Consider the following 23,252-nt stretch of genomic DNA (forward strand, 5'->3'; position numbering starts at 1 on the left):
AATGTCGAGAGGGAGGCTGATCAGACAAGCTTGAGAGACCTTTTCTGCTATTGGATTGAAATTACCACAAGAAGCAAGTCGCCCGATTGCAGGTTGGTCACGTGCACATCATCCTCTATCTCTCCTCTGTATTGTACCATGGCATTCACCATATCACAGATAGAGACAGACCCAGCTATAGGGGTGTAGGTCTTGCGAATTGACCGCCCGGCACAGTCAGGGCCCCTCCCAAAGCTCCTTCGGCCGAACAGCCCAGGCATCATGAGCAAGCCTGGTCGGTTCTCGCCAGGGAGCGACTCCGAGTCAGACTGGCTCGAGGAGGATGATGTCGATGTGGACCAAGAGGCAGGGCCGAGCCGACCGCGAGCCGCATCTCCGACCAAAAAGAAGGCGAGGATAGCAGCGCCAGGCGATAAGGTCGACAGTGGAATGAGCGCCCACACCGCTCACCGACTATCTCAGGCGTATCGTCAGCCAAAATGGCGCAAGCTGTCGAATTTGGTGAGCCACGACGTTTACGAGGTGAGCCGTTTGCAAGGTATCGGCCAAGCTAAAGCTGATTGGGCAGGAATGCTGCCAGCACATCAAAGGGTAGATTCACAGTACCTCTGCCAAGGCGGTGCGCCAGGTCGAGAGGAAACTGGAGAGGTTCCAGGACAGAGCGAACGAGTGGGGGATCATCGAAGATAAGCAGCCTCGATCGATGGGTAGGTCCTTGTATTCCGCACAAGTCATGCTTGCATTGCGCTGACGATCAGCTGGGCGTTGCAGCCAATGCCAGAGTAAAGACGTGGACTGCATAGTCCAGCTAGCTCCGGTAGACTCCGAGCTTTTCATAGTCTCTGCGTGAGTAATGGCCAGACCCCCGCCGAGGTGATATGCCCAATACTGATCATGTGTAGGTGTATTGCCTGTCACACTTTCCATCACGGGTGTGATCTGGTGAGCAGTCAGACCCATGACAAAGACGCGTGCGTGATGACGAGACGACGAGTGCAAGGTGAAGCCCTAGCTCATCAGGCACAGGGATGAGCCATACCAAGCGCGCTCGGCGCCAGCGAGGAGAAGCTCTGGAACTCGCGCAAGTCCCCGCAAGCCGCCTGTCGCTTCCAATCTGCGCCCTGCTTCTCTGAGCGCGACTGCCAGCCGAACCTCCTCCATCAAGGCCAGCAAGGTAGCTGTGCCGCGTCCACCCACATCCAAGGCGCCACTTCCCATCGATGCGTCCGGGTTACGGCGGAATCCCAAAGCATCATCCGCTATCGCGCCCGTCTCGGCGGCACTCAGCGCGAGCAATAGTCTGCCCGAATCGCCGGATACCAGCAGCAGACGTCCCAGGCTCGACAAGAACATCGCGTCCGCTATTGCCAAAGAATCAGCGGACTCGGCCGTTAAAGACCTGGGCGAGTTTGTGCTCAGTATGAGGGGAAAGCTGCCGGGAGCGGATTTGAAGACAAGGAGCATGTTCTTCATGATAGAAGATCAGTTGTCGGTCATTCGAAAGGTCAGTCATCCTTTGGACTTATCTCAAAAGGCTAGGCTGATAAGCAGTACGTCGAAGAAAGTTATTGAGTCGTTCAGGTGGCGGCCGCGTTTTAGGATTATTTGGCAGCTTGCGTTCAATCTCATGTCTCCGGGGGTCTTTGTATGCTCATATCATCCATTTACTATCGATGCGCTCGGTATCTAGGCGGTGACATCTACCATGAATCACTTTCTATGCCGGAACAAGCGAGTCGCGCTCGACAAGGACCGAAGCTGGTGCAGTGGCTGAGCGCTGCTGCAGCGCTGACTTCCGTACTTCCGACGGAAGCGCCAAATATCAGCGGTCCGCCTGCGCCAAACCTCCTCAAACCTGCTATCAACAACAACTTTCATCTACCTTGCTGTTTCGTCTGCACGAGCAGCCTAGTACGTGACTGCTCACAGCTTTCATCCTTGGTCCTTCAGATCCGCATTTCGAACCCGCGATGTCGCAAAACCGCAGACGGTCCCGGTCGGCCTCCGACAGCACCACTTCGGACTGGCGAGACGAGATTGAGTTTGTCGAGCCTGACGAGGGGGGTATCAACAATGTCGAGAGCAGGCAGAATGAGGCAGAATATGCCCCTTCTCCTCAGGCGAGAAAGAAGAGAAAGTCGACGCAAAAGGCGGTACAAGATGTGGATGTTGACTCAACCGGGAAGGAGCAGGCGAGGGGGAGCTTTGTCTTGGTCAACAACATTCGGGAAAATACAGTATGGCAGGTGAGTACTGTAGCACATCATCCGCGCAGGTAGCTGGCCATCATGCTCTGACACGTGTAGACATACTGCGAGAAGGTCAGCGATACCCTTCAACGCACAGCTGGGTCCAAGAGCGAAGAACGGACTTCTCAGTCATTGAAGCAGCTCTCAGACTTCGAGTGTACCTGGGGCATCATCCGCGAGTCCAAGATGGGGGACAAAAGTCAGTCATGGCAGCTGGGCACTGAGGGAGGAAGAATGAGCTGACAGCTTAGACTCTTCGTGCATGGCTTGCTTCAGATCCAAAGAGGAATGTATCGTCAAGGTGTCACCTCAACCCGCAGTGCAGACTGACTCGGCTGGCTCATCAGCTCCCTCGACGTCTTATCGAGCGATCTCTCGGTCAGTCCACCGGCATCCCACCCCTTCGGTCTAGCTGATGCTACAGCTGTATCCGCTGTATTGCCCAATGCGCCGGATGTGATGCCTATCTGTCTCTATACTCGCCCTCGAGCAGGTGGGTAGAGGATTTATCTTTTGGGTTCTGTGTTTATGCGCGAGCTGATGAAGCAGCCAAAACCCCAAATCTGCGCCATCCACCAAAGCCAAATCCAAACCCAAGGTCATCAACGATCCCCCTCTCCCCCGCCGCTCAACTCAATCCGCCTCTCAGGCAGTGACCAAATCCGTTCCTGCCAGACAGCCAACACGAGAGCAGCCTACTTTCCCCGCGGCGAAGCCATCAACCCGACGCAAAGTACGGCAGCCCGATAGAGCGCCGAGCGAGCCAGACCTCTCGTGGTCCGTCGAGGCCAAGCCAGCTACGAACGGCTACTCGGCACCAAGCCTCTCTCCGCAGCCGGAGAGCGATTATGGGGCTCCGGAAAGCAGCAGGGAGGACGTTCTCACTGCTATCAGCGACGTCAAGGAGTTTGCGGACAATATGAGGAAGATCTTGTCGGAGAAGGGCAAGTTGGACTTGCCCACGAGGAGTCTGTTCCTCATGGCGGAGCATCAGATTCAGTTGATAGAGAAGGTAAGTATTGGTGTCTAATGGAGCAAGAGGTGTGCTGACTGGCAGTATGTGGAGGAGCGGTAGCATCTGAAGAGGGGATTAGGGCAGGAGGCAAGGAGGGACTGTGGCTTGTGTAGCTTGTGAAGTGTACATTTGTATCTGGATCCGAAGTGTAATGTATCAGAGGGATGACCACGGCGAATGATCTGCTCCAATGGGTTCAGGTGAGGTCGCAGCCGTATAGACACGTCGCCTCAGGTCAAGCTGTATATCGGCTGCACGAGGAGGAATGCCGGTTGTTTACGGCATATCGGTGCCTGGATTTAGAAGTCCGTCCGCCGAGCTCACTGCTCATCAATTTCTGATACTTTCCTTCTCTTTCACTCTGTTCCGCACTGCGCCGTTGCACGGCATCATGGTTGCCCCCGTCAAGAAGGAACGGTCGCCCTCTGTCGATGACGAGTCAGACTGGCTCGAAGAGGATGACTATGTCGAACCTTTCGCCCCGCCCGCTCCAGCGAAACGTCCTCTGGGCGGAAATGGCTCAACCCAGCTACCCAGCAAGAAGCGAAAGTCGGAGGGTGGGGCCGCGAGCACGGCGGACGGCGTGAAGGGAGATTCTAGCCATCAGTATCGCCAGCCGAGCTTTACACATCTTCCGGCTGTCAGGCAGCATTCGTTATGGCGGGTGAATCAACTTTCCTTCCCTTCTGGGCGGTATGACTTGCTTGGAGCTGATGAGTATAGGAAGGATGCAAGCGATTTGAGACCCTGTCGAAGGACTACGCTTTGAAAAGCATGACGGTCAGGCGGGCTGGCGCGAATCTTGACAAGCTCCAAGACAAAACAGCTATCTGGGGTATTGTTGATTTGGATCAACCAGGCGGAGCAGGTGAGTCCTCATGGCTGTTCTGCGATATAGCCGCTGATCAAGCAGAGGGCCCATGCAGCACCTGTATGGACGGCGGCATCGACTGTATCGTGCGTCTCGAGCCGAAAGCCTCGACATCGAAGCAGGGCAGGTCGGTCGTTGACCCGACGACTCACTATATTGCATCACGGTAGGATTCAGCCGTCCGGCCCATATCTGGTAGCTTGCGCTGACTTGATGTCCCAGGTGCTTGCATTGCCACATGTGGAACAAAGGTTGCGACCTATTTTTGACCAAACTGAAGACACCAGGCGGATCGTGAGTAGTAACGTAGAGTCGCCAACGGAAGAAGGAAAGTGCTGACCCAAGAAGGAAGACGACGCGGGCCTTGCACGCCGCTAAATTAGCACCAGTCCCGACCAAGACCATGCGGTCCGACCCTTCTGCCACACATCGCCCTCAACGCCCTGGTCCGCCGCCGTCCCAGATCGACATCCCTCCTCCGACATTCTCGCTGTACAAGTCCCAGCCAGCCCCAGCGACGATCCCGGTTACAGTACCGGTCCCAGCTTCAGCGTCGACCTCCAGACTCAACACGGTCGAATCGGATGATACTGCATGCACCCATGCTGTCGCTACCGGAAATACAAGCGGCAAGACCGCGGTACTCGCTGCTGTACAAGACGTGGCGGATTTCGCTGAGGCCATGCGAGAGTCACTGAAGCGGGCGGGGAAGTTGGACTTTGGGGCAAAGGCGATGGTGAATATGGCGGAACATCAGCTGGAGACGGTGAAGAAGGTGAGTACAAAATCAGACACGAATGGAAAGAGGGGGCGCTGATGTATCAGTTTATCAAGCAGTGCGGATAATGATTAATAAAGGAGCAGTCCGATATCTGATAGTTTGGGGTCCAGCTTATGGCGGGATAGTATGGCCGGTCCATGCTTTCTCTATCTTTGTACAACGTTGTATATACTGCTATGAACAGCGTTCCATCTCCGATCTACCACTCCTGCACCTTGCCCTCTCCCCTGTCCTTGATACTGTCGTTGGCCCAGTAGATGCCAGTGACACCACCATCATCCCCTAGCGCCAGCCTGACTGGGATCTTTGCGCCCTCCTCCAACGTCTTGGGCGGCGAGCTCCCGACCATTTTCCCCATATCCGTCTCCACCCAACCAGGGCAACAACAGTTGATCTGGATCCCCTTGTTCTCCTCCGCCAACACCCGCGTAAAGGCATTAATCAACGCCTTGGACACGCTATACGACTTGCCCGGACCCGGCCATCCCTCCTCCTTCAACTTCTGGTCCTTGAACGCCTTCGAGTACTCCTCCGCCAGCTGCTCGATCTCCGGGAGGGTAGAGACCGTCCGGAACCGCTTCTTCAGCTCGTCCGAATACCCGTTCAGCATGGACCCGACCGACGAGAGGGAGACGATCCGCGATCCCTTCTGCATGTGAGGGAGAATCATGCGGCACATGGCCAGTGTCCCCCGGTAGTTGGTGTTCAGGGTGGAGACCGCATTGTCCGCGGTCGGCTTGTCGTCGAGGTTGACCCCGGCATTATTGATGAGGACGTCCACCGGCTGCTTTGCGTCTGCCAAAGTCCGCTCGAACTTGGAGATACTGTCCGAGCTGGAGATATCTAGGGAGGCGTAGTGGACCTTGTGGTCCGGCCGCTGAGTGGGGATGCCCAGATCCGAGCCGGCCCGGGATGTGGCATAGAGGGTGACGGGAGTTGTGGCAAGGGAAGGATGGGCAAGGACGACGTCGCAGATTGCACGACCGATTCCTCGGTTCTGGTCGATCAGCTTCGCGATCTGCTCCGTTTGACGTAGTGAGCACTTACAGCGCCAGTAACGATAATGGTCTTCATTTGGTATTCGGGTGTTAAATGGAGGGAGTTGACGAAACCTTGAGTGCTGGCTGTTGCTTGGGAAAGACGAGTCGTATAGTTGAGGTAGTTATACTATTCACACAGATGTCAGCTACAGTGGCTTTGAGCGCCCGAGCTTGCCGCCGGACTTTGAATCGATCGAGATCGATGACGATGGCGATCAAGGGGTCCTCATTCCTCATGCTATAATTTTACGGAACTCGCGTCGGCCGTCACAGCGAAGAGATACAAGACCGCTTTCGAGCCATTAAGGGCATAGCCCGGAAGCGCCCATCATTGATCATTGACTCGCCGCAGTAGTTTGTCCTGATGATGTCTGCTACTGCCAATCTACCATACCTGTACCTTGCCCTCCTCGCTACTCTCAATACTGTCATTTGCCCAGTAGATCCCGCTCACTCCCCCTATATCCCCCAATGCTAGCATGACTGGGATCCTTGCTCCATCCTCCAGCTTCTTAGGCGGCGAACCCCCGACCTTCTGCCCCATCACCGTATCCACCCATCCAGGGCAACAGCAATTGATCAAAACCCCCTCATTCTCGCTCGCTAGCACCCGCGTGAACGCATTTATAAGCGCCTTGGATACACCGTACGCCTCCATCGGCCAACCCCACTCCGCCAGTGTTCCCGCCTTGAACGCCTCCAGATACTCGCTCGCCAGCTCCTCCACCTCAGGGAGGGTCGAGACCGTCCGGAACCGCTCCTGCAGCTCTGGCGAGTATTCCCGCAGCCGCGATAGGACGGATGAGACCGAGACGATCCGAGAGCCCTCCCGCATGTGCGGCAAGACCATGTGACACATTTCCAGTGTCCCTCGATAGTTGACGTTCAGGCTGCAAACGGCGTTCTCGTACGTCGCCTCGTCGTCAAGAAAGACACCGCCGTTATTGATGAGGATATCGACAGGCTGGCCAGCCTCGGACAGGATGCGCTGGAAGCTGGAGATGCTTTCCGAGCTGGAGATATCGAGGGAGGCATAGTGAATTTTGTGTGTGGGATCACGTGGGATGATGTTCAGATCTGAGCCCGCGCGAGAGGTAGCGTAGAGAGTGATGGGGGTTTGGGTGAGGGATGGGTGGGCCAGGATGACATCGCACATGGTGCGACCGATGCCTCGATTCTGTCAAGAGTCAGCTAATAGACCAAGGGTTCTTGGTCGAAGAGGGACTTACAGCACCGGTAACAATGATGGTCTTCATGGTGAGTCGACGAGGATTGAGATGGGTTTCAAGGTTCTCCAGTGAGAAAGGCAATGGGGAAATTGTATTCGGCATGGACCCGGACGTCGATGTGTGCTCCAGAAATGGCGGATCCGAAGGCGAGAGATGGGTATATCTCCGAAATGCCGAGACGCAGTGCTAGAAGGTGGCACTAGCGCGCGTTAGAGCACTAGCCATCGACCTGGCGAACTTACTCGATGGCGTCAAAATTGATGTATCAGTAGACAAACAGGGTCGCAAGATGTGAGTGTCCAGAACGGTGGCCACCCATCAATATCCACTCCGGAGGGCCGGAGGACCTGGACTCTGTTCGAGCGGCGCTCGATCATCGCTTTGCGCAAATTGGGATTGCTACAGCCCGTGCTGAAGTCTTCCACTTATGTTAAGAGGCGAGCCTGCTGGAACACGGAAGCTACTTGACTATCTGTCGGCGAGGGCATTGCATATGTAGCTGCGAAGCGAAGCAAGAGGACGGGAGTGTTCAAGGAGCGACAAAGGATTGACCATGTCTTTGCCTCTTCCTCCGGCAGCTCTTTCGGCCGTTGGATCGGCATTCCTCGGTCTTTGATCTGCATGCCGTCACCGGTCACCTCGGATAAAGCTTTACCGGTATCCGCTTAAACTGATCGGGAGATTTAGCAGAACTAGAATGACGACCACCAGCTTGACCGCTATAAGAGCGCCAACGACCTCCACTTCACCTTCACCCCCCCCTTCCCCCTATACAGCAAGTCGGTCTATACTTCGAGACACCCTGCCTGAGCAACGACCCCTATCATGAGTACCAACCCACCTCCAACTCTCCCGACCGAAGTCTCTCAGACAGCCATGCCGAGCACCAACGGCAGCGTCACCAACAAGCAGCTCAAGGAGTCCAAGCTTCCCAAGCTGCCCATCCCAAAGCTCGAGGACTCGTGCAAGCGGTACCTACGGGCTCTGGAAGGTCTTCAAGATCCTGCCGAACATGACAAGACGAAGAAGGTCGTACAGGAGTTCTTGACGAGTGGAGAGGGGGCCAGATGGCAGAAGCGGCTCGAAGAGTACAATGAAGGCGTGGAGAGCTACATTGAGGAGTTCTGGTGTGAGTCTAGGGTACGGCGTACGAGAGACATTGCTGATTTACAGATGAGAGCTACTTGAACTTCGCCGACTCGGTTGTTTTGAGCTTGGTGAGCTACATACAACCAAACAGTGTCTGGACATAGCTGACAGCGTAGAATCCATTCTTCGTCCTATCGTAAGCTCCTTCGCCCTGGCACCTCTCGTGCTACAGCTGACGATTAGCTCGGATGTCACACCTAGATCGAACCCTCAGCTAGCTCGTGCCGCCTCCCTCATCCTCTCGTCACTCTTCTTCATCCACGATCAGCGGAATGGACTGCTCCAGCCGGACGCCGTACGAGACACACCGCTCGACATGAGCCAATACGAGCGGCTGTTCGGGGCATGTCGTGTACCTACAGAGGTGAGCATATACTTGATCAAGAGCTGACAGGAGCGCGGGTGTCAGATGCAAATGCACAACGAGAGCAAACACGTCGTCATCATCCGTCGCGGACAGTTCTGTAAGTCGTAGGGCCTCCTGTTGGGCTACAGCTCATATTCAGACTGGTTCGACTGCCTGGACTCGAAGTACCGTCCCCTCCTGTCTGACCGAGAAATCTTGACCAACCTCGAAGCTGTCGTCCGTGATTCCGACAAGACTCCAGTACAAGAGGTACGTTCATCGACTGGCTTTTAGCTAATTGCAGGTCGCCCCCAATGCCCTTGGTGTTCTGACCACCGAATCACGCAAGATCTGGTCCAGTCTCCGGAATCAGCTCATCACATCCAACAAGTCCAATGCGGCCTCGCTGGAGAAGATCGAGTCGGCGCTGTTCGTGGTCTGTCTAGATGACTTTGCGACGGAAGACCTGGGCGAGCTGTGCGGGAACTTCCTGTGTGGAAGCTACGCGCTCGAGGGAGGCATTCAGACGGGGACCTGTACAAACAGGTGGTATGATAAGGTGAGTCCCTAGATCGGCTTGAGCTGATGGATAGCTGCAAATCATAGTCTGCAGCAACGGCGACGCTGGAGTCAATTTTGAGCATACGGGTGTAGATGGTCACACTGTCCTCCGTTACGCCGCCGACGTGTACACTGAGCTGGTTCTACTGTTCGCGAAGGTGCGTGCCCTACACCTGCTCCCTAGATCTTACTGACTGGCAGACCATCAACCCCTCCACCCCATCCTTGTTTAAAGCTCGTCCCTCCCCCTTCTCCCGCGCCGGCCGATCCAAGAACAAGGGCAAATCAAACGACGAGCCTGACGAGGAGTACGATACATCGCCCAAGAAGCTCGAGTGGAAGCTTACGCCCGACCTCCGCGCGGGCGTCCGGTACGCCGAGACTCGCATCTCTGATCTGATCTGTCAGAACGATAGCCAGGCGCTCGAATTTAAGGGATACGGAAGTGCCTTTATCAAGCGGCACGGGTTCAGTCCGGATGCGTTTGTGCAGATGGCGTTCCAGGCGGCTTACTATGGGCTGTACGGTGAGTACTTTGCTTACGAAGTGCGGAGGATAGCTGATCGTCAGGGCGCGTGGAGTCGACTTATGAGCCAGCTATGACCAAGGCATTCTTGCATGGTCGGACGGAGGCCATCCGGACGGTCCAGCCAGAAAGTGTCAACTTTGTCAAGGTAGGTTCACCTATGGACGATACAAGGGGTGTCGGCTAATCAAGAGACCTTCTTGTCCGAGACTGCTAAGCCAGAGGAGAAGATCGCTGCGCTCAGAGCAGCTTGCAAGCGTCATACTCAGCTCACGAGGGATTGTTCGGCCGGGCAGGGGCAGGACCGGTGAGCCCACTCCCACGGTATAAGAGAGATCCGAGGCTGACGCTGCAGGCACATGTACGCCATGCACTCTCTCATCCAGCGGGATATCCAAGCGCAGCGTGCGGCCAAGGAGAACGTCAAAGGCAGTGGCGACGGTACCTCGTCTCGACGATCAAGCGACCACGAGCGCGATCCCGATACTATGACTGTACCCGAGATCTTCACTGATCCGGGGTATGGTCTGCTCGGGACCAGCGTATTGTCGACATCGAACTGCGGCAATCCTGCGTTGAGACTATTCGGTTTTGGGCCTGTCACTCCAGAAGGCTACGGGATCGGTCAGTTGCCTGCTCCACCGCTACTCGTGCGAGAGAATCTGATATTCCAGGCTACATTATCAAAGATGAAGGGATCTCTATCTGCATGTCGTCAAAACACCTCCAGACACGCCGACTCCTCTCGACTCTTCAAGCATACCTCCTGCAGGTCCGGACAATGCTCATTGCCCTCTGGAAGGATGCGAACGAGGCGCCTCAGCACTGGGTGGACCATACCGGGACGTTGAGGGATGCGAGGACCGGCAAGCCCATCACGGTGGAGAATGACGATGAAGAGGAGGAGGAGATGTGTAAGTTCTCATGCCGTTTGCAAGGCGTGAGTGGGAGCTGATGCGACAGTGAGCGGCTTTGGCTTCTTTGACGTTGGGGCGAATGATGGGGCTGCGCAGGCTAAGCGGAGGAGACCGCAGATCGGTGAGTCGCTTCTGATGCCCGCGCGGTGAAACAGCAGCTGATGTGAACAGGAAAGACCCTCACGATGTCGGAATATTAGCTGGGCGTCTCATGTACTTTTCGGAAAATGAATGCTTGTATCACCTTGATCAGGACCAGATCACCGGACTCAATCAGACGACATTGCACCGCTGGATGCATTATTTGATCTACCTACCTATAATCCAGCTGCTCCATTAAAAACCTACACTACGGCGAACACTACTTTGCACTATATCCGCTGAGGCTAAAGAATCCGCTCGGCGCCCCGTCCTTCTTGGCCGGCCCGCTCGGTGTTGGTGTATTTGGGAGGGCAAAGCTGAAGCCGCCAAACCCTGTAGATGGTGGACTGGACGTCGAAGGCGATGCCGACATCTCCAGCTTGGCCGCCGGCGCGTGCTGGCGATTCCGTCCGCCACTCCCTCCTGTACGCGGCACCGAGGTGATCTGCCCAGGATCCAGGGAGAAAGTTATCCCCGAGAAGGCGGAGAATGGGGAGGGGGAGGGGGCGGTGACTGTTGCTGATGAGGTAGAGGGGGAAACGACCTCCTTTTTGACCTTGGTAGAAGGAGTAGCGGAGGGGGATTTAGGCGTTGGCGCGGAGGGTAGGGGTTCGGGGATGTCGTCCATCCGTACAGCCTGCTTCGAGGCGTGTGAGAACAAGCTCGACCGCGAAGATGAGGCTTTGGTGATTCGGGTCTTGATCCCGCTCAGGCGGCCCGCCAGGCGTGCTGAGGCATCATCCTCCAGAGCAGCCTTGACTGCCGCCGTGATCTCGGCAGAAACGGGGATGGGGGCGCGCTTGGTAGGGGAGCTGCTGTTGTTCTTGGGGGTCTCGAAGGAGATGTATTGATGTGTAGGACGAGCAGGGGAGCGGGATGGAGAGGCGTGGATGTCGATCGAGCCGAAGCGCTTGGCTAGGCCATCGAGAGATCGCTGGCGTTCTTGGATGGTCTGGTCCAGGGTCTTGACGGATCGCTCCAGTCTTTCCACAGACGCCGAGCTGTGAAAATCAGCGAAGTCCCTTTACACGGACATCGAGCCAATAGGAACATACCCAGGCGCTATACCCTTCGCAACGTCATCCACCCTCCTCTTGAGTCCCGCCAGACCCATCTCAAGATCCTCCAATCCGGTCTCTACATCCTGCACCGCCTTGGTGATCCGCGCCTGATCCGACGCCTGCTGTGTGCTGAGTTGGGTGACCTCGATAGTTTTGACGAAAGACGGGTCTTCTCGAGCTTTAGCGAACTGGTCGAGCTGACCAGACCTCATGTCCGCTATCAAGTGTCAGCTTGTTTCTCGATGCAGAGTTCGAATCAACTCACTCTTCAACAGCAGCGATTGCAGCTCGGCCAGCTTGCGCTCCACTCCCGTATCTTGCCCCTTCCATTCCTTCAGCTGCTTCAAGAGTGAATCTGCGATCGCCGACGTATCCTTGGCCGACGAGAATGGCAGGACTTTATGCTCCCCCAGCGTCTTCTCATCCACCTTGACAAAGTTGGTCGTCCGGAGTGCCTCGTGATGCTTTGCCGCACTGTTAACCACTCTAGCCAGCTATCCAGATCAGTCAAGTATCGTAGTAGGCGTCAAGTCAAGCACTCACGTATTCGATGTCTTCCTCCAGGTTGAGTATCATGCCCTCAATCACGTGCGCGACGGTCGCCATTCCCTTGACGTCCGCTTGCGGCGCCCGGCCCACCGGTGTCTCCCTTGCCGGGACGGCAAACGTCGTAGCTGGGGGTGCAGCATCTCTGCGGGTTTGCGTGCCAGTAGGAGCTGTCTTGCTCGATTCCGTGGCTGGTGGTACCGGGATGGATGGGACCGCTCTCGCGGGAACGGCCGTTGAAGCGGGCTGGCCAGCTGTTGGGCTGAACAGTGAAGGCGTACCAGCTGGGAGAGCTGTGGATCCGAAGATTGATGCAGCAGGGGCTGCGCTCTGTTCGACTGCCTTGGAAGACCCAAAGTCGAAGGCGGGCTTGGAAGCCAAAGGTTGAGCGGAAGCAGGTGGTAGTCCAAGTCCGAATCCGAATCCGCCAAACTTCGAAGGCGCCGGCGCTGCTGGCGCAGGTGCAGGCGCGGGAGCAGCACTACCAAATGCGAAGCCGGAGTCCTTTGGTTTGGCCGCTAGAGGAGGAGGCGCTTCCGGCTCCTTCTTGACCTCCACGGGTGCAGCCGCGGGCGGTGCAGGAGGTTTGCCCAGACCAAAGCCGAACAAGGGCTTCGCCTCACTCTTGGCAACGAAGAGCGACCCAGAGGGCTTGATGTCCTCCTCCGGCTTCAGCTCCTGCCTCTTGACGCCGAATCCAGCGAAGGAAGCGGTAGCGGGCGGAGGAGCGACCGTTTCTGGCTTGGAAGGCGACATGGGCGGTGTGCTTGTCTCGGTAGCGATGTGTGGGGGCTGACTTCCAAGTGGAGAGGCCGTACGTGCGGCATGACGATTCGCGAAAGCGAACTTGCCCGGTTGTGATTTGGCTGGATCGGTCGATGTAGTTGCAGGTGTCAACGAAACAGGCTGGGCTGCTGTCGATGGGACTCCGGCAGTGGAGCCGCTCGACCCCGCCGGCTTGTCGAAAGCGAACCAGGCAGGTGGCGATTTCGTCCCCGACTTTTGTTCCTCCGGCTCCTGCTTAACGTCCGTTTCTTCCTCCTCCTCGTCCTCCTCCTGTCCTTCTTCTGCCTCCTCTACGACAGCAGAGAGCTCCGAGCGTGTCTCCTCTTCGCTATATCCCTCTTCCTCGTTGTCCTCGTCTTCCTCTCCGTCCTCTTCTTCTTCCTCGTAGTCTTCCTGCTCTTCGGCATCCCTTTCCTCATAATAGCTGTCTTCGCCGGCGGTATCCTCACTGGCCTCACCGACCAGAACCCCGTGCTCATCTTCGTCGTCCGCCTCGCCAGCGGCGACCGAGCTCGGCTGAGAGACTACCACAGCCTCACCGCCCACTTCATCCGCCGTATCGGTCTCTTCCGCTGCATCGCCAATCCAGGCAGCCCCGACCTCGACATTGTACTCCTTGGGTATGGGAACAGCCGCCGCCTGCTCGACCTTCTTTGCCTTGTCCACCGAGTCCGTACTGGGGACAGGGAGAGCGGTCTGGGTTGCCTCGACTGGAGGAGTCTTCTCGGTCACGGCTGGCTTGGTGGGTCCAGGCTCATCGTATCCAGCAGGAAGGATAGCCTCGTCCGGTTTTGGTGGTGCAGCAGGCTTGTCGTATCCGGCGGGAAGTATAGCAGCCTCCGGCTTGGAAGCGGGTGGCGCTGGAGAAGGGGTTGGCGATGTATCGGACGTTGCCTTGGCGGGCGAAGCGGCAGGAGACGGAGTGCCGTAACCAGCGGGGATGATAGCTGGTTCTGGGGCAGGCTCGGGGACATCGTACCCCTGTACATCGACTGGCGGGGAGGAAGGCGGCGAAAGGGGCGTTTCTGGGAGAGGCGCTTTGACAGCTTCTTTCTGTACCGCCGCCGGAGCTGGTGTAGATTTTGGCTCATCGGGTTTCTTGTCTGAGCCAAACGCACTGGCAGCACTCGGTGTCGCCGTGGGCTTGGAGTCCTTGCCGCTCAACAGGGCGTCAAAGCCACCTCCCGTACTGCCTGACGAAGCAGCAAATCCGAATCCGCCAGTTGACCCGCTCTTGCTCGCTCCCTGCACGCCAAAGCCGCTGAAACCGCCAGTCGTTCCTGGAGCAGATGCGCCCGAAGCGGGCGTACCGGCGGAGGACTTGGCTGCGAAACCACCGAATCCGCCACTGATGCTGCCAAAGCCACCAGCTGCAGGCGCAGCGGTCTGGCCAAATGCCCCTGCAACAGGCTTGGACGACTGACCGAATGCGGATCCTCCGAAAGCTGCGGGTGGCGCAGCTGGCTTGGAGGATTGACCGGATGCGGTTCCGCCGAACGCCGCTGGTGCTGCCGGCTTGGACGACTGACCGAACGCGGAGCCGCCAAAGGCCGGCGCGGATGACCCGGATGGAGCGGTACTGGATGTCGTCGAGCCGAAAGCTGATGCGCTGCCAGAGCCAAACGCCGCAGGCTTAGGTGTGGTCGATTGCTGGCCGAAGCCACTGAAAGCGGATGACGATCCCCCGAAGGCCGTAGCAGGCTTGATGAACGACGCCGAGGAGCTCGCCGGTGCTGCCCGCTGCTGCAGAGGTTTGGGCTGACCGGGGAAAGGAGGTGAGTTGGGGGGAGAGTCGAAATCGTCGATACCGCCCGGTTTCCTACTTGTTGTCGGTGGTGATCCAGGAGGCGAGTCTATCAACCCAGGGACAGCAGGTTTGGACGACGTGTCAAGCGCGGACGCGAAGCTGTTCAGCCCAAAGTCGTCCTCGCCCATGTCGTCGGACTCGGGTTCTGGTGGAGGGGAAGGCTGGGCTGCGGGTTTTGCTTGTTGGCCAAACCCGCTAAACGCTCCGGCGCCGCCAGCCTTCGCCTGAGGACCGAAGCCTGCAAAACCCCCCGCGGCAGGTGACGCGGCTGGTACACTTGGCGCAGCAGGCTGAGCGCTCTGCCCGAAAGTAGACGCTCCAAACCCACTCTGGCCGAATCCGCTCCCCGCTCCGAAAGCGCTTCCCCCACCCCCTCCGCCAAACGCGCCGACCGTCTTGGGTGTGTTGCTCGCTCCAAATGCGGAGGCACCAAAGCCAAATCCAGTCTGCGAGGCGGCGGGCTTGGCGTTTCCGAATGCACCAAAGCCTCCTGATGACGGGCTGGCAGAAGAGCCGAATGCGGAGGTCGAGGTCGAGGGAGATTGCCCGAATGCAGATTGACCGAATGCAGCCTGGGTGGAGGTCTGACCGAACGCTGGTTTTTGACCAAAGGCAGACGCGCCGAAAGCTGCCGGAGCAGGGGTGGCCGGGGCGCCGAAACCAGATTGTCCGAAGCCGCTGGGTTTCGCCGGTGTCGATGAAGGCGTTGTTGATGCCGCGGATGGGGCGGAGGACTGTCCGAAGCCGGATGATTGGCCAAAGCCGGAGCTGCCGAAGGCTGCGGGAGTTGCGGTGGAGGTCTGGCCAAAGCCGCTGCCGAAGGCGCTGGCCTTGGTTGGAGTGGCGGAGGGTGTGGTCGAAGTCTGGCCGAAGGCTGATGTTGTAGGACCAGATGCGCCGAATGCGGATACCGGTTTGACAGGTGTGGAGGAGGGAGTGGTGGACTGTGGTCCGAAGCCAGCAAATCCGGTAGCTCCGGATGAAGCACCGAAAGCTGCGGGCGCAGCGCCAAAGGCCGGCGTCGAAGACTGACCGAAGGCAGACGGCGATGACGAGGATGGTTGGGCGAGGGCAGAGCCGAACGATGAGCCAAAGCCACCGAACGCGGATGATGCGGCCGCGGCCGCCGGGGTTGGCGTTGTCGTCCCAGACATAGCTTCGCCCATTGCGTCCTCTTCTCCTCCAGTCTCATTGGTGATATCCCTCGAGACGGTCATCCCTGGGTATGAGCCCGCCGACGAGTTCTGCACATTGTACGAAACGAGCACCCCGTTTTGGCTGTACACCAATATTCTCGGCGCTGGTGGTAGATCCGGCATCTCCACCCCATCGACAATCCCTCTGCGAATGGGCTTATCGCTCGTCAGATCCAGCTCCATCCCCAAGCAGGCCGTATCGTCTGATACACCCCTCCTGCCTATCGGCATGATCCCCCTCGCCTTCTCGTCCAGGACGCCTAGTGACCACTCCTCCGCCGTTCCGTGCAGAACTGCCACTTCTGACGCGATTCCAGATGCCAAGAAGCCGAGGTGCTTCGTGCGGTCTCCCCAGTTCTTCAGCGCCGCATAGTACCGGAAGGCAGCTGAGCGACTGGGAATGCCCATCGCATCGAGCGGGTCGTAATATGACGAATAGACGATCTCCGATTTGGTGCGGGTGATGGTGAAGAGGTCGACGGAACCGTTTGGCCGATCATTTGTGGCAGCGTAGGATACGATGAATGAGTTGGTATCCGCCCATTGTATAGCGGAAGGGTATTTCGACCCCTGCAGTTGAGGTGGAGGGGGGATTTCGGCTTTGGCGACGCCTTCTGGGGAATATTGGACCAGTCGGCCGTCCGGTGTACCTAGGACGATTTGCTTGCCTTTGGAGGACCAGCACCCTGCTGATTAGTGGTGCGGATAGAGAAGATCTATGAAGCTTACCAGACGTGAAAGGGCCTGCTAATGGCTCCAGCAATCTCTTCTCCTCTATATCCGCCAGTACCATCCCCTCCTTCGCCAGTAGCGCCACGAACCGCGATGGCGGCTCGACGGCTGGATTCGGTAGGAGGTCGATTAGTTGAGAGGGGATGTTGGCGGTGAAGGAATGGTATGGGGTTGTCTGGCCGCGGAGGATATCTGCGAGCCGGAAGCAGTGAAGACCGGTACCGTTCGCGCTTGAAACGATTAAGCGCTCGTCATTCATTGCCAGCCGGACCCATATTGGACGACCAGGGAGCGCGATTGTCTGGATGGGCGTGCTCGATGGTGTTTGGTCCTTTGCAGCGCCCTCAAGCTGAGTATGTACCTCTGAGAGACGATGTATGTGGACACCTGGAATCAGCTCGCCATTGGAAGCACCAGAGATAACATACCGCTTGCTGCCCCTACAATGACCAGTCCCCAGATATTCGAGACCGCCAGGAGATTGCACTCCAGCGGTAAGCCGTCCAAGGGGACCTTGTCTGCTACGCGAACAGTCACATCATGGTTGGTCTTGATGAGTTCGAGCCACTATACGATCAGCCTCGAAATAGCTTGCGATCCATGCGGGCGAGCTTACCTCAAGGTCGACCTCCTCTCCCTGCTGCTGCCTCGTACTGGGTCCTGCTGCCGCTTGAGCGTCCATCCTAGGCTATAGGAGTGAGGTGTGGGAGGTGAATACAAGGTCGTCGCGGCTGCTGCCAACTTTGGCGGAGCGCTATTGAGTGACGTGATACTATTTGGTCCTCCCTTTACAGGGTGATCCGTGCGTCCGAGCCAAGCCTCTGCGCTCTTAGGTTTAAGCTTAAATTCGAAGTTAGTTCCGTGGTTGGTGGCTGCGGCCGGTGGCCGATGGCCGCGTCTCCTTACCAATAACAGTTGTGAAATCCTTACCCCCTGACGCTGCCATCTATCTCCGTTTGAAGCACCGGCCCCCGATAGCTATAGCTATAGCAGCAAAGGCCATTCGTCATCTACACTCCATCGTCGACCTGTAACATTCAACATATAGTCGCTTGAGAGAAGCGAATCCTTCAGGCGATGTGCACGTTCCGGATCTGAATCCGCAGGTACGTCGGATGATTCAGCGCGTCCCGACCCGTCATCCGTGTTGACAGAATTCCGCCGTTTTGTCTTATCCCACATTTCTACCAGGCTGACACACCATGTACAGATAGCACGACGTCCTCTGCTGCACTCTCAGCGCCCCTCCCTTCGATCCCACCACACGCATCCACCATGTCGCCCGCGTCGACGTCGCAGAGCCCGCTGCTCCAGCAGATGCGCAAACGGAAGCGCAAGAATGGGTGGTGGGCGAGGCACGTATCAGGGCCGGTGTCGCGCTTCTCCCTCGTCGAGTTCATCTTTGTCCGGAAGATCAAGCCATCCCCACCGCGATCGGTCTACATAAATCAACCCCTACCCTCGGAATTTTTCGACAAGAAGGGCAAACCCCTCTCATCCCGCCGCTTTGACTCGAATCAAAATGTCACGTCAAAGTATACCATCTTCACCTTCCTCCCGAGGAACCTGTTGGAGCAGTTCCGGCGTGTGGCCAATTGCTTCTTGTGAGTCCTATTCCACGCGCAGTTGTGGAGTGTATCTGACAAACAGCTTGTTTATCAATATCCTCCAATTCTTCCCCCAATTCTCGACCATCAACCCCGGACTGGTCATGCTCCCGCTCATCGCGGTGCTCCTTATTACGGCGCTGAAGGACGGATACGAAGATATCAAGCGGCATCAGGCCGATAAGAATGTCAACAATTCGATCATCCACACCCTCGGCGGGGAGGGGTATGAAAATATCAACCCGATGAAGTCTAAATCCAAGACTTTCGTGCCGAAAATCCCGATCCCATCGTTCAAGAGCAAAAAGGCGAGGCGGAGGGAAGCGAAAGAGGCCGGGAATATGGTGGCTAAGACGTACCAGAGGGAGGCGGCCGAGGAGCAGGAAGAGACGGAGAGGCAATTGCGGGGAGAGAGGGAAGATGGGGAGGATCTGGGTCGGGCAAGGACGCAAGTGTCGACATGGGAGGATGATCCAGAGGCGGGAGATAGGGCGAATGAGCTGGGATGGCACAGGACATTATGGGAGGATTTGAAGGTGGGGGATATCGTCAAGATCTATGACCACGAACAATTCCCAGCTGGTGAGTCCTGCATGTCAGTTGTAGCTGATTCCAGATATTGTCATCTGCGCAACGTCGGAAGAGGAGGACGTCGCTTTCATCGAGACCAAGAATCTCGATGGAGAGACAAACCTCAAATCTCGCCATGCGGTCACCGGTCTCACCCACCTCAACACTGTCCAAGCTTGCCGCAACGCAAAGCTCCGGGTCGACCTCGACGCGCCAGAAGTCAACATGTACAAGCTCAACGGAGCCATTGTCACCGAGGACGTGATGGGCAATGACGGTCTTCCTGCTGTCCACCCTATCTCCCTCGAAACTACCCTTCTCCGTGGCTGTGTCCTCAAAAACACAGCCTGGGTCATCGGAATCGTCATGTACACAGGTCACGATACCAAGATTATCCAAAATTCAGGCGCCACCCCGTCCAAGCGGTCCAAGGTCGAGCGGCAGATGGATCCCCAGGTGCTACTCAATCTGGCGCTCCTCGGTGTCCTCGCCACGGTCTGCGCGGTCGTCAACTACTTCAACGAGGTCCGGTGGATCCAAGAGGGAACGTACTGGACCTTGTATGCCGACACCCGGGGAGACGGCGCATCGGTCAACGGGATCCTCACCTTTTTGAACGCGTTCATCACGTTCCAGAATATCGTCCCGATCTCGCTCTACATCTCGATCGAGTTTGTGCGTACCGCTCAGGCGGCGTTCATCTACTTTGATCGGGACATGAAATACACAAAGAATGGGGTGGTTACACGGACTCAGGCGAGGAGCTGGACTTTGTCGGATGATTTGGGGCAGGTCGAATATGTCTTCTCGGATAAGACTGGTGAGTTTGGAGGCGGCCAGACCTGGTCATAGCTAATTGCAGGTACCTTGACCCAAAATGCCATGATCTTCCGTCAATGCTCGGTCGGCGGCAAAGTCTACTCTGGCGACGGTGAAGTCCCGGAGAATACCCTAATCAAGGCGTCATCGTCGGATTCTGACTCGTCCACCGCCCACAACTCCCCTGGTATCAAACTCCCCGACACCACAAGTCCCGATGTCAAGGTCCGTCTGCCCAAGGAGGTCCTTGCGCCCTTCCACGACAAGACCCTCGAGATGGACCTGCAGGAGCACGACACGGAGCAGTCCCGGGTCCTGCACGGCTTCTTCGCGGTCTTGGCTCTCTGCCATACCGTCCTCGCGGCTGAGATGGAGCCGGGCGTGATCGAGTACAAGGCGCAGTCCCCCGATGAGGCCGCTCTCGTCCAGTCTGCGGCGGACGTCGGATTCGTCTTCCGCGGTCGGGACAAGAACATCCTTCGTCTCTCGACGCCGTTCTCGGAGACGCCGGACGAGTACGAGCTGCTCAATGTTCTCGAATTCAACTCTACTCGGAAGCGGATGTCGGTCATTCTTCGCAAGATGGATGACGAGGGGCGTCTCTTCCTCCTCTGCAAGGGCGCGGACAATGTCATCTTTGAGCGCCTGACCAAGGACAGCTCGCAAGCGGAACTCCGGGAAAAGACGGATAAGGATCTGCAGTACTTTGCCTCGGAAGGTCTGCGGACGCTCTGTCTCGCTTACAAGGTACTGGATCTGGCGGAGTACGAGCAGTGGTCCAAGGATTACCACCAGGCGAGCGTTGCGCTCGATGAGCGGGAGGAGAAGATTGAGGAGGTGTCGAGCAGGATTGAGCAAGGGCTCAGCCTGCTCGGTGCCACGGCTATCGAGGATAAGCTGCAGGACGGGGTACCAGAGTGTATTTCCGATTTGAAGCGGGCGGGCATCAAGGTCTGGGTAGCGACGGGTGACAAGCTCGAAACCGCCGTTGCTATCGGCTATACCACCCACCTTCTCACCAACGAGACCAACCTCATCATCGTCCGGGAAGGCCGGCATTCGGTCAAGGACCAGATCCTCGATGCCCTCGAGGGGTTCTTTGGCGAACACGAGCTCGCGCGCGTCATCTCGCGCGTCTCGACCGTCAGCGGCCGGCCCGGTCTCGAGCGGATCAACACTGGCGCTCGCTCCCTCGTCGGCGACAACAACGGTCATCGTCCCGGCGGCTTCTCGCTCGTCATCGAGGGGTCGGCTCTGGCGCACTGTTTCAGCGACCCCGAGACGAACGACCTCCTCCTCGCCCTCTCCACCCGGTGCAATACCGTCATTTGCTGCCGTGTCTCGCCGCTCCAAAAGGCGCAGATCGTCCGGCTCATCAAGGACAATCTTGGCGTCATGTGCCTCGCCATCGGTGATGGTGCCAATGACGTCTCGATGATCCAGGCCGCGGACGTCGGAGTTGGTATCTCGGGCGAGGAGGGTCTCCAAGCCGTCAACTCATCCGATTACGCCATTGCTCAGTTCCGGTACCTCCGGCGCCTGCTTTTCGTCCACGGTCAATGGTCGTACTTCCGGAACTCGTCCATGATTCTCAACTTCTTTTACAAGAACATGATCGGTATCGGAGTGCTCTGGTGGTTCCAGCCCTTCTGTGGCTTCTCGACCACCTACGTATTCTCCTACACCTACCTCCTGTTCTGGAACGTCTTCTGGACGCTCGTCCCCGTCCTCGCCATCGGTCTGTTCGATCGGAACATTGACGCCCACTCGCTCATGACCATCCCCGAATTGTACCGGTACGGTCGGGAAGGGCGCTACTTCCGACTCCGGCGGTTCTTCTACTACATGCTGGAAGGCATTTTCCAATCGGCGGTCATCTACTACTTCCTCCACTATACCTACCTCACCCCGTCATCCCGCCCCGACGCGTGGGACGTCTATATTTACGAGGCGTCCACCACGATGGCCATCGCGGCCGTCATGGTCGCCAACTTCTTCACCGGTCTCAACATCTACGCCTGGGTCGGATGGACATATTTCGGTATCCTCCTGGGACCCTTCCTCGTCTGGGTCTACACTGCCGTCTTTTCGTCCATCCCGCCCAGATCATTCGTGACCGGCGTATATGGAAATCAGGTCTTCCTCTTCCGCTCCTACGCATTCTGGTTCGGCTGGCCATTCGTCCTCGTCATTGCCCTTCTTCCGCGTTACTTGATCCGCGTCGCCCGCCAAAATTACTTTGCGGACGATATCGACCTCATGCGGCTCGTACGCCGGATCAATCCCGAGATTGACCCCGCGACGCACCCTATGCTGGGCGGCAAGTTTGCAGAGAAGGAAAAGACGGAAGAGGTCGATACGGACCGCGGAGATATTCCGATGAAGGAGCTGCAGGGTGGTGTGGTGGATGTCAAGGCGCAGACGCCGATGGCTGTGGATGAGGAAGTGGGCAGGCCGAGCATCGGCGCGGGAAGGCCAAGTATGAGCTCGGCGAGATTTGGGATGCACGGGAGCGCGAGGGGTAGTGCCGTTGACAGTGAGTCTTGCGTCCGAGGTTACATGAGGGATGAGCTGACTCTCAGTGTCTACTGGAGTGACCAGACAAGCGTCAAGAGGCTTCGACTTTGACACCGAGGAGAATGGCGTAGCCGTAAGTTCCCTACTAACACAACTTAACTGGTACTGACCCCTCAGATGGCTCGCATGCAATCTCGCCTGTCTCAGGTATCATCCCACCGTCGCGGCAATCGCCTGCTACCCAATCGTTCCTCCCCTCTCAAGCCAATATCAGGCTCCACCTCCAACCCCTTCGGCATCTCGCGTATCCGCGAGCGCGCAGGATCAGTCTTCTCGCCGAAAAAGCGTAGAGATACAACAGCGACCAAAGCGTCTGTGACGACGGCTACGTCGGAAGAACCGGCCGAGACAGGGACCGGGGCCACGGCGACAGGGACAGCAGGGTCGAAGAGTAGAAAGGCGACCGACTCGCGGACGGGCGAGGTGCTTGAGGAGAGGCAGAGATCAGGAAGTGGGAGTGCAGATATCAATGCGGATCTGGAAGGTGGGGATGTGTTTGGACATGGGTTTGGGATTGGAAAGTCTGGGATGCCGCCAAGAGGGGGCCCGACTGTATAGATTGGAAGAAGTGCTATATAGGCAGATCTAATAGTTGATTTGGATCGGAATGGATTATAGTGATTGTTGTTCACGTTGCCTTCTCGGCTGACATTGAGCGAATCCTTAACTTTAGGCAGGTCATACATTCCATCAAGGCTGGATACAACAGGAGAGAGCGTGTTAACT

The 23,252-nt window shown here is 57.2% G+C and overlaps 6 protein-coding genes across 6 annotated transcripts; 3 read left to right on the forward strand and 3 right to left on the reverse strand.

Moving 5' to 3' along the window:
* Positions 1-261: 261 nt before the first annotated feature.
* On the forward strand, positions 262-4,723 carry MKK02DRAFT_32994 (uncharacterized protein; the record flags this gene model as incomplete). Its single annotated transcript, XM_053088623.1, has 18 exons — positions 262-522; positions 596-707; positions 759-846; positions 903-942; positions 1,013-1,504; positions 1,552-1,564; positions 1,613-1,915; positions 1,951-2,246; positions 2,307-2,448; positions 2,501-2,627; positions 2,674-2,742; positions 2,799-3,261; positions 3,307-3,320; positions 3,505-3,928; positions 3,988-4,132; positions 4,178-4,262; positions 4,358-4,429; positions 4,519-4,723. The coding sequence occupies 18 exons, from the start codon at positions 262-264 to the stop codon at positions 4,721-4,723; spliced, it is 3,351 nt and encodes a 1,116-aa protein (XP_052945390.1).
* A 392-nt stretch (positions 4,724-5,115) lies between these two features.
* On the reverse strand, positions 5,116-5,990 carry MKK02DRAFT_36768 (NAD-P-binding protein; the record flags this gene model as incomplete). The annotated part of the gene is made up of 2 exons (XM_053089492.1): positions 5,116-5,913; positions 5,964-5,990. The coding sequence occupies 2 exons, from the start codon at positions 5,988-5,990 to the stop codon at positions 5,116-5,118; spliced, it is 825 nt and encodes a 274-aa protein (XP_052945391.1).
* Positions 5,991-6,341: 351 nt separating this feature from the next.
* On the reverse strand, positions 6,342-7,112 carry MKK02DRAFT_26694 (NAD-P-binding protein; the record flags this gene model as incomplete). The annotated part of the gene is made up of 1 exon (XM_053087240.1): positions 6,342-7,112. The coding sequence occupies one exon, from the start codon at positions 7,110-7,112 to the stop codon at positions 6,342-6,344; it is 771 nt and encodes a 256-aa protein (XP_052945392.1).
* Positions 7,113-8,061: 949 nt separating this feature from the next.
* MKK02DRAFT_24834 (acyltransferase ChoActase/COT/CPT) lies at positions 8,062-10,834 on the forward strand (the record flags this gene model as incomplete). The annotated part of the gene is made up of 14 exons (XM_053086943.1): positions 8,062-8,314; positions 8,359-8,402; positions 8,451-8,470; positions 8,518-8,698; positions 8,732-8,798; positions 8,841-8,950; positions 8,985-9,239; positions 9,274-9,399; positions 9,443-9,767; positions 9,812-9,915; positions 9,962-10,074; positions 10,123-10,391; positions 10,442-10,681; positions 10,731-10,834. 14 exons carry the CDS (start codon positions 8,062-8,064, stop codon positions 10,832-10,834), a joined length of 2,211 nt encoding a protein of 736 aa, XP_052945393.1.
* Positions 10,835-11,045: 211 nt separating this feature from the next.
* Positions 11,046-17,635, reverse strand: MKK02DRAFT_32997 (uncharacterized protein; the record flags this gene model as incomplete). Its single annotated transcript, XM_053088624.1, has 7 exons — positions 11,046-11,826; positions 11,881-12,103; positions 12,152-12,380; positions 12,430-16,907; positions 16,951-17,340; positions 17,382-17,520; positions 17,570-17,635. The coding sequence occupies 7 exons, from the start codon at positions 17,633-17,635 to the stop codon at positions 11,046-11,048; spliced, it is 6,306 nt and encodes a 2,101-aa protein (XP_052945394.1).
* A 593-nt stretch (positions 17,636-18,228) lies between these two features.
* On the forward strand, positions 18,229-23,084 carry MKK02DRAFT_44317 (phospholipid-translocating ATPase; the record flags this gene model as incomplete). The annotated part of the gene is made up of 6 exons (XM_053092878.1): positions 18,229-18,557; positions 18,604-19,142; positions 19,177-19,950; positions 19,993-22,485; positions 22,532-22,599; positions 22,644-23,084. 6 exons carry the CDS (start codon positions 18,229-18,231, stop codon positions 23,082-23,084), a joined length of 4,644 nt encoding a protein of 1,547 aa, XP_052945395.1.
* Between the last annotated feature and the right edge of the window lie 168 nt (positions 23,085-23,252).

Source organism: Dioszegia hungarica (genome assembly GCF_025882075.1).
Source record: "Dioszegia hungarica strain PDD-24b-2 chromosome Unknown MKK02contig_8, whole genome shotgun sequence".
Lineage (NCBI taxonomy): Eukaryota > Fungi > Basidiomycota > Tremellomycetes > Tremellales > Bulleribasidiaceae > Dioszegia > Dioszegia hungarica.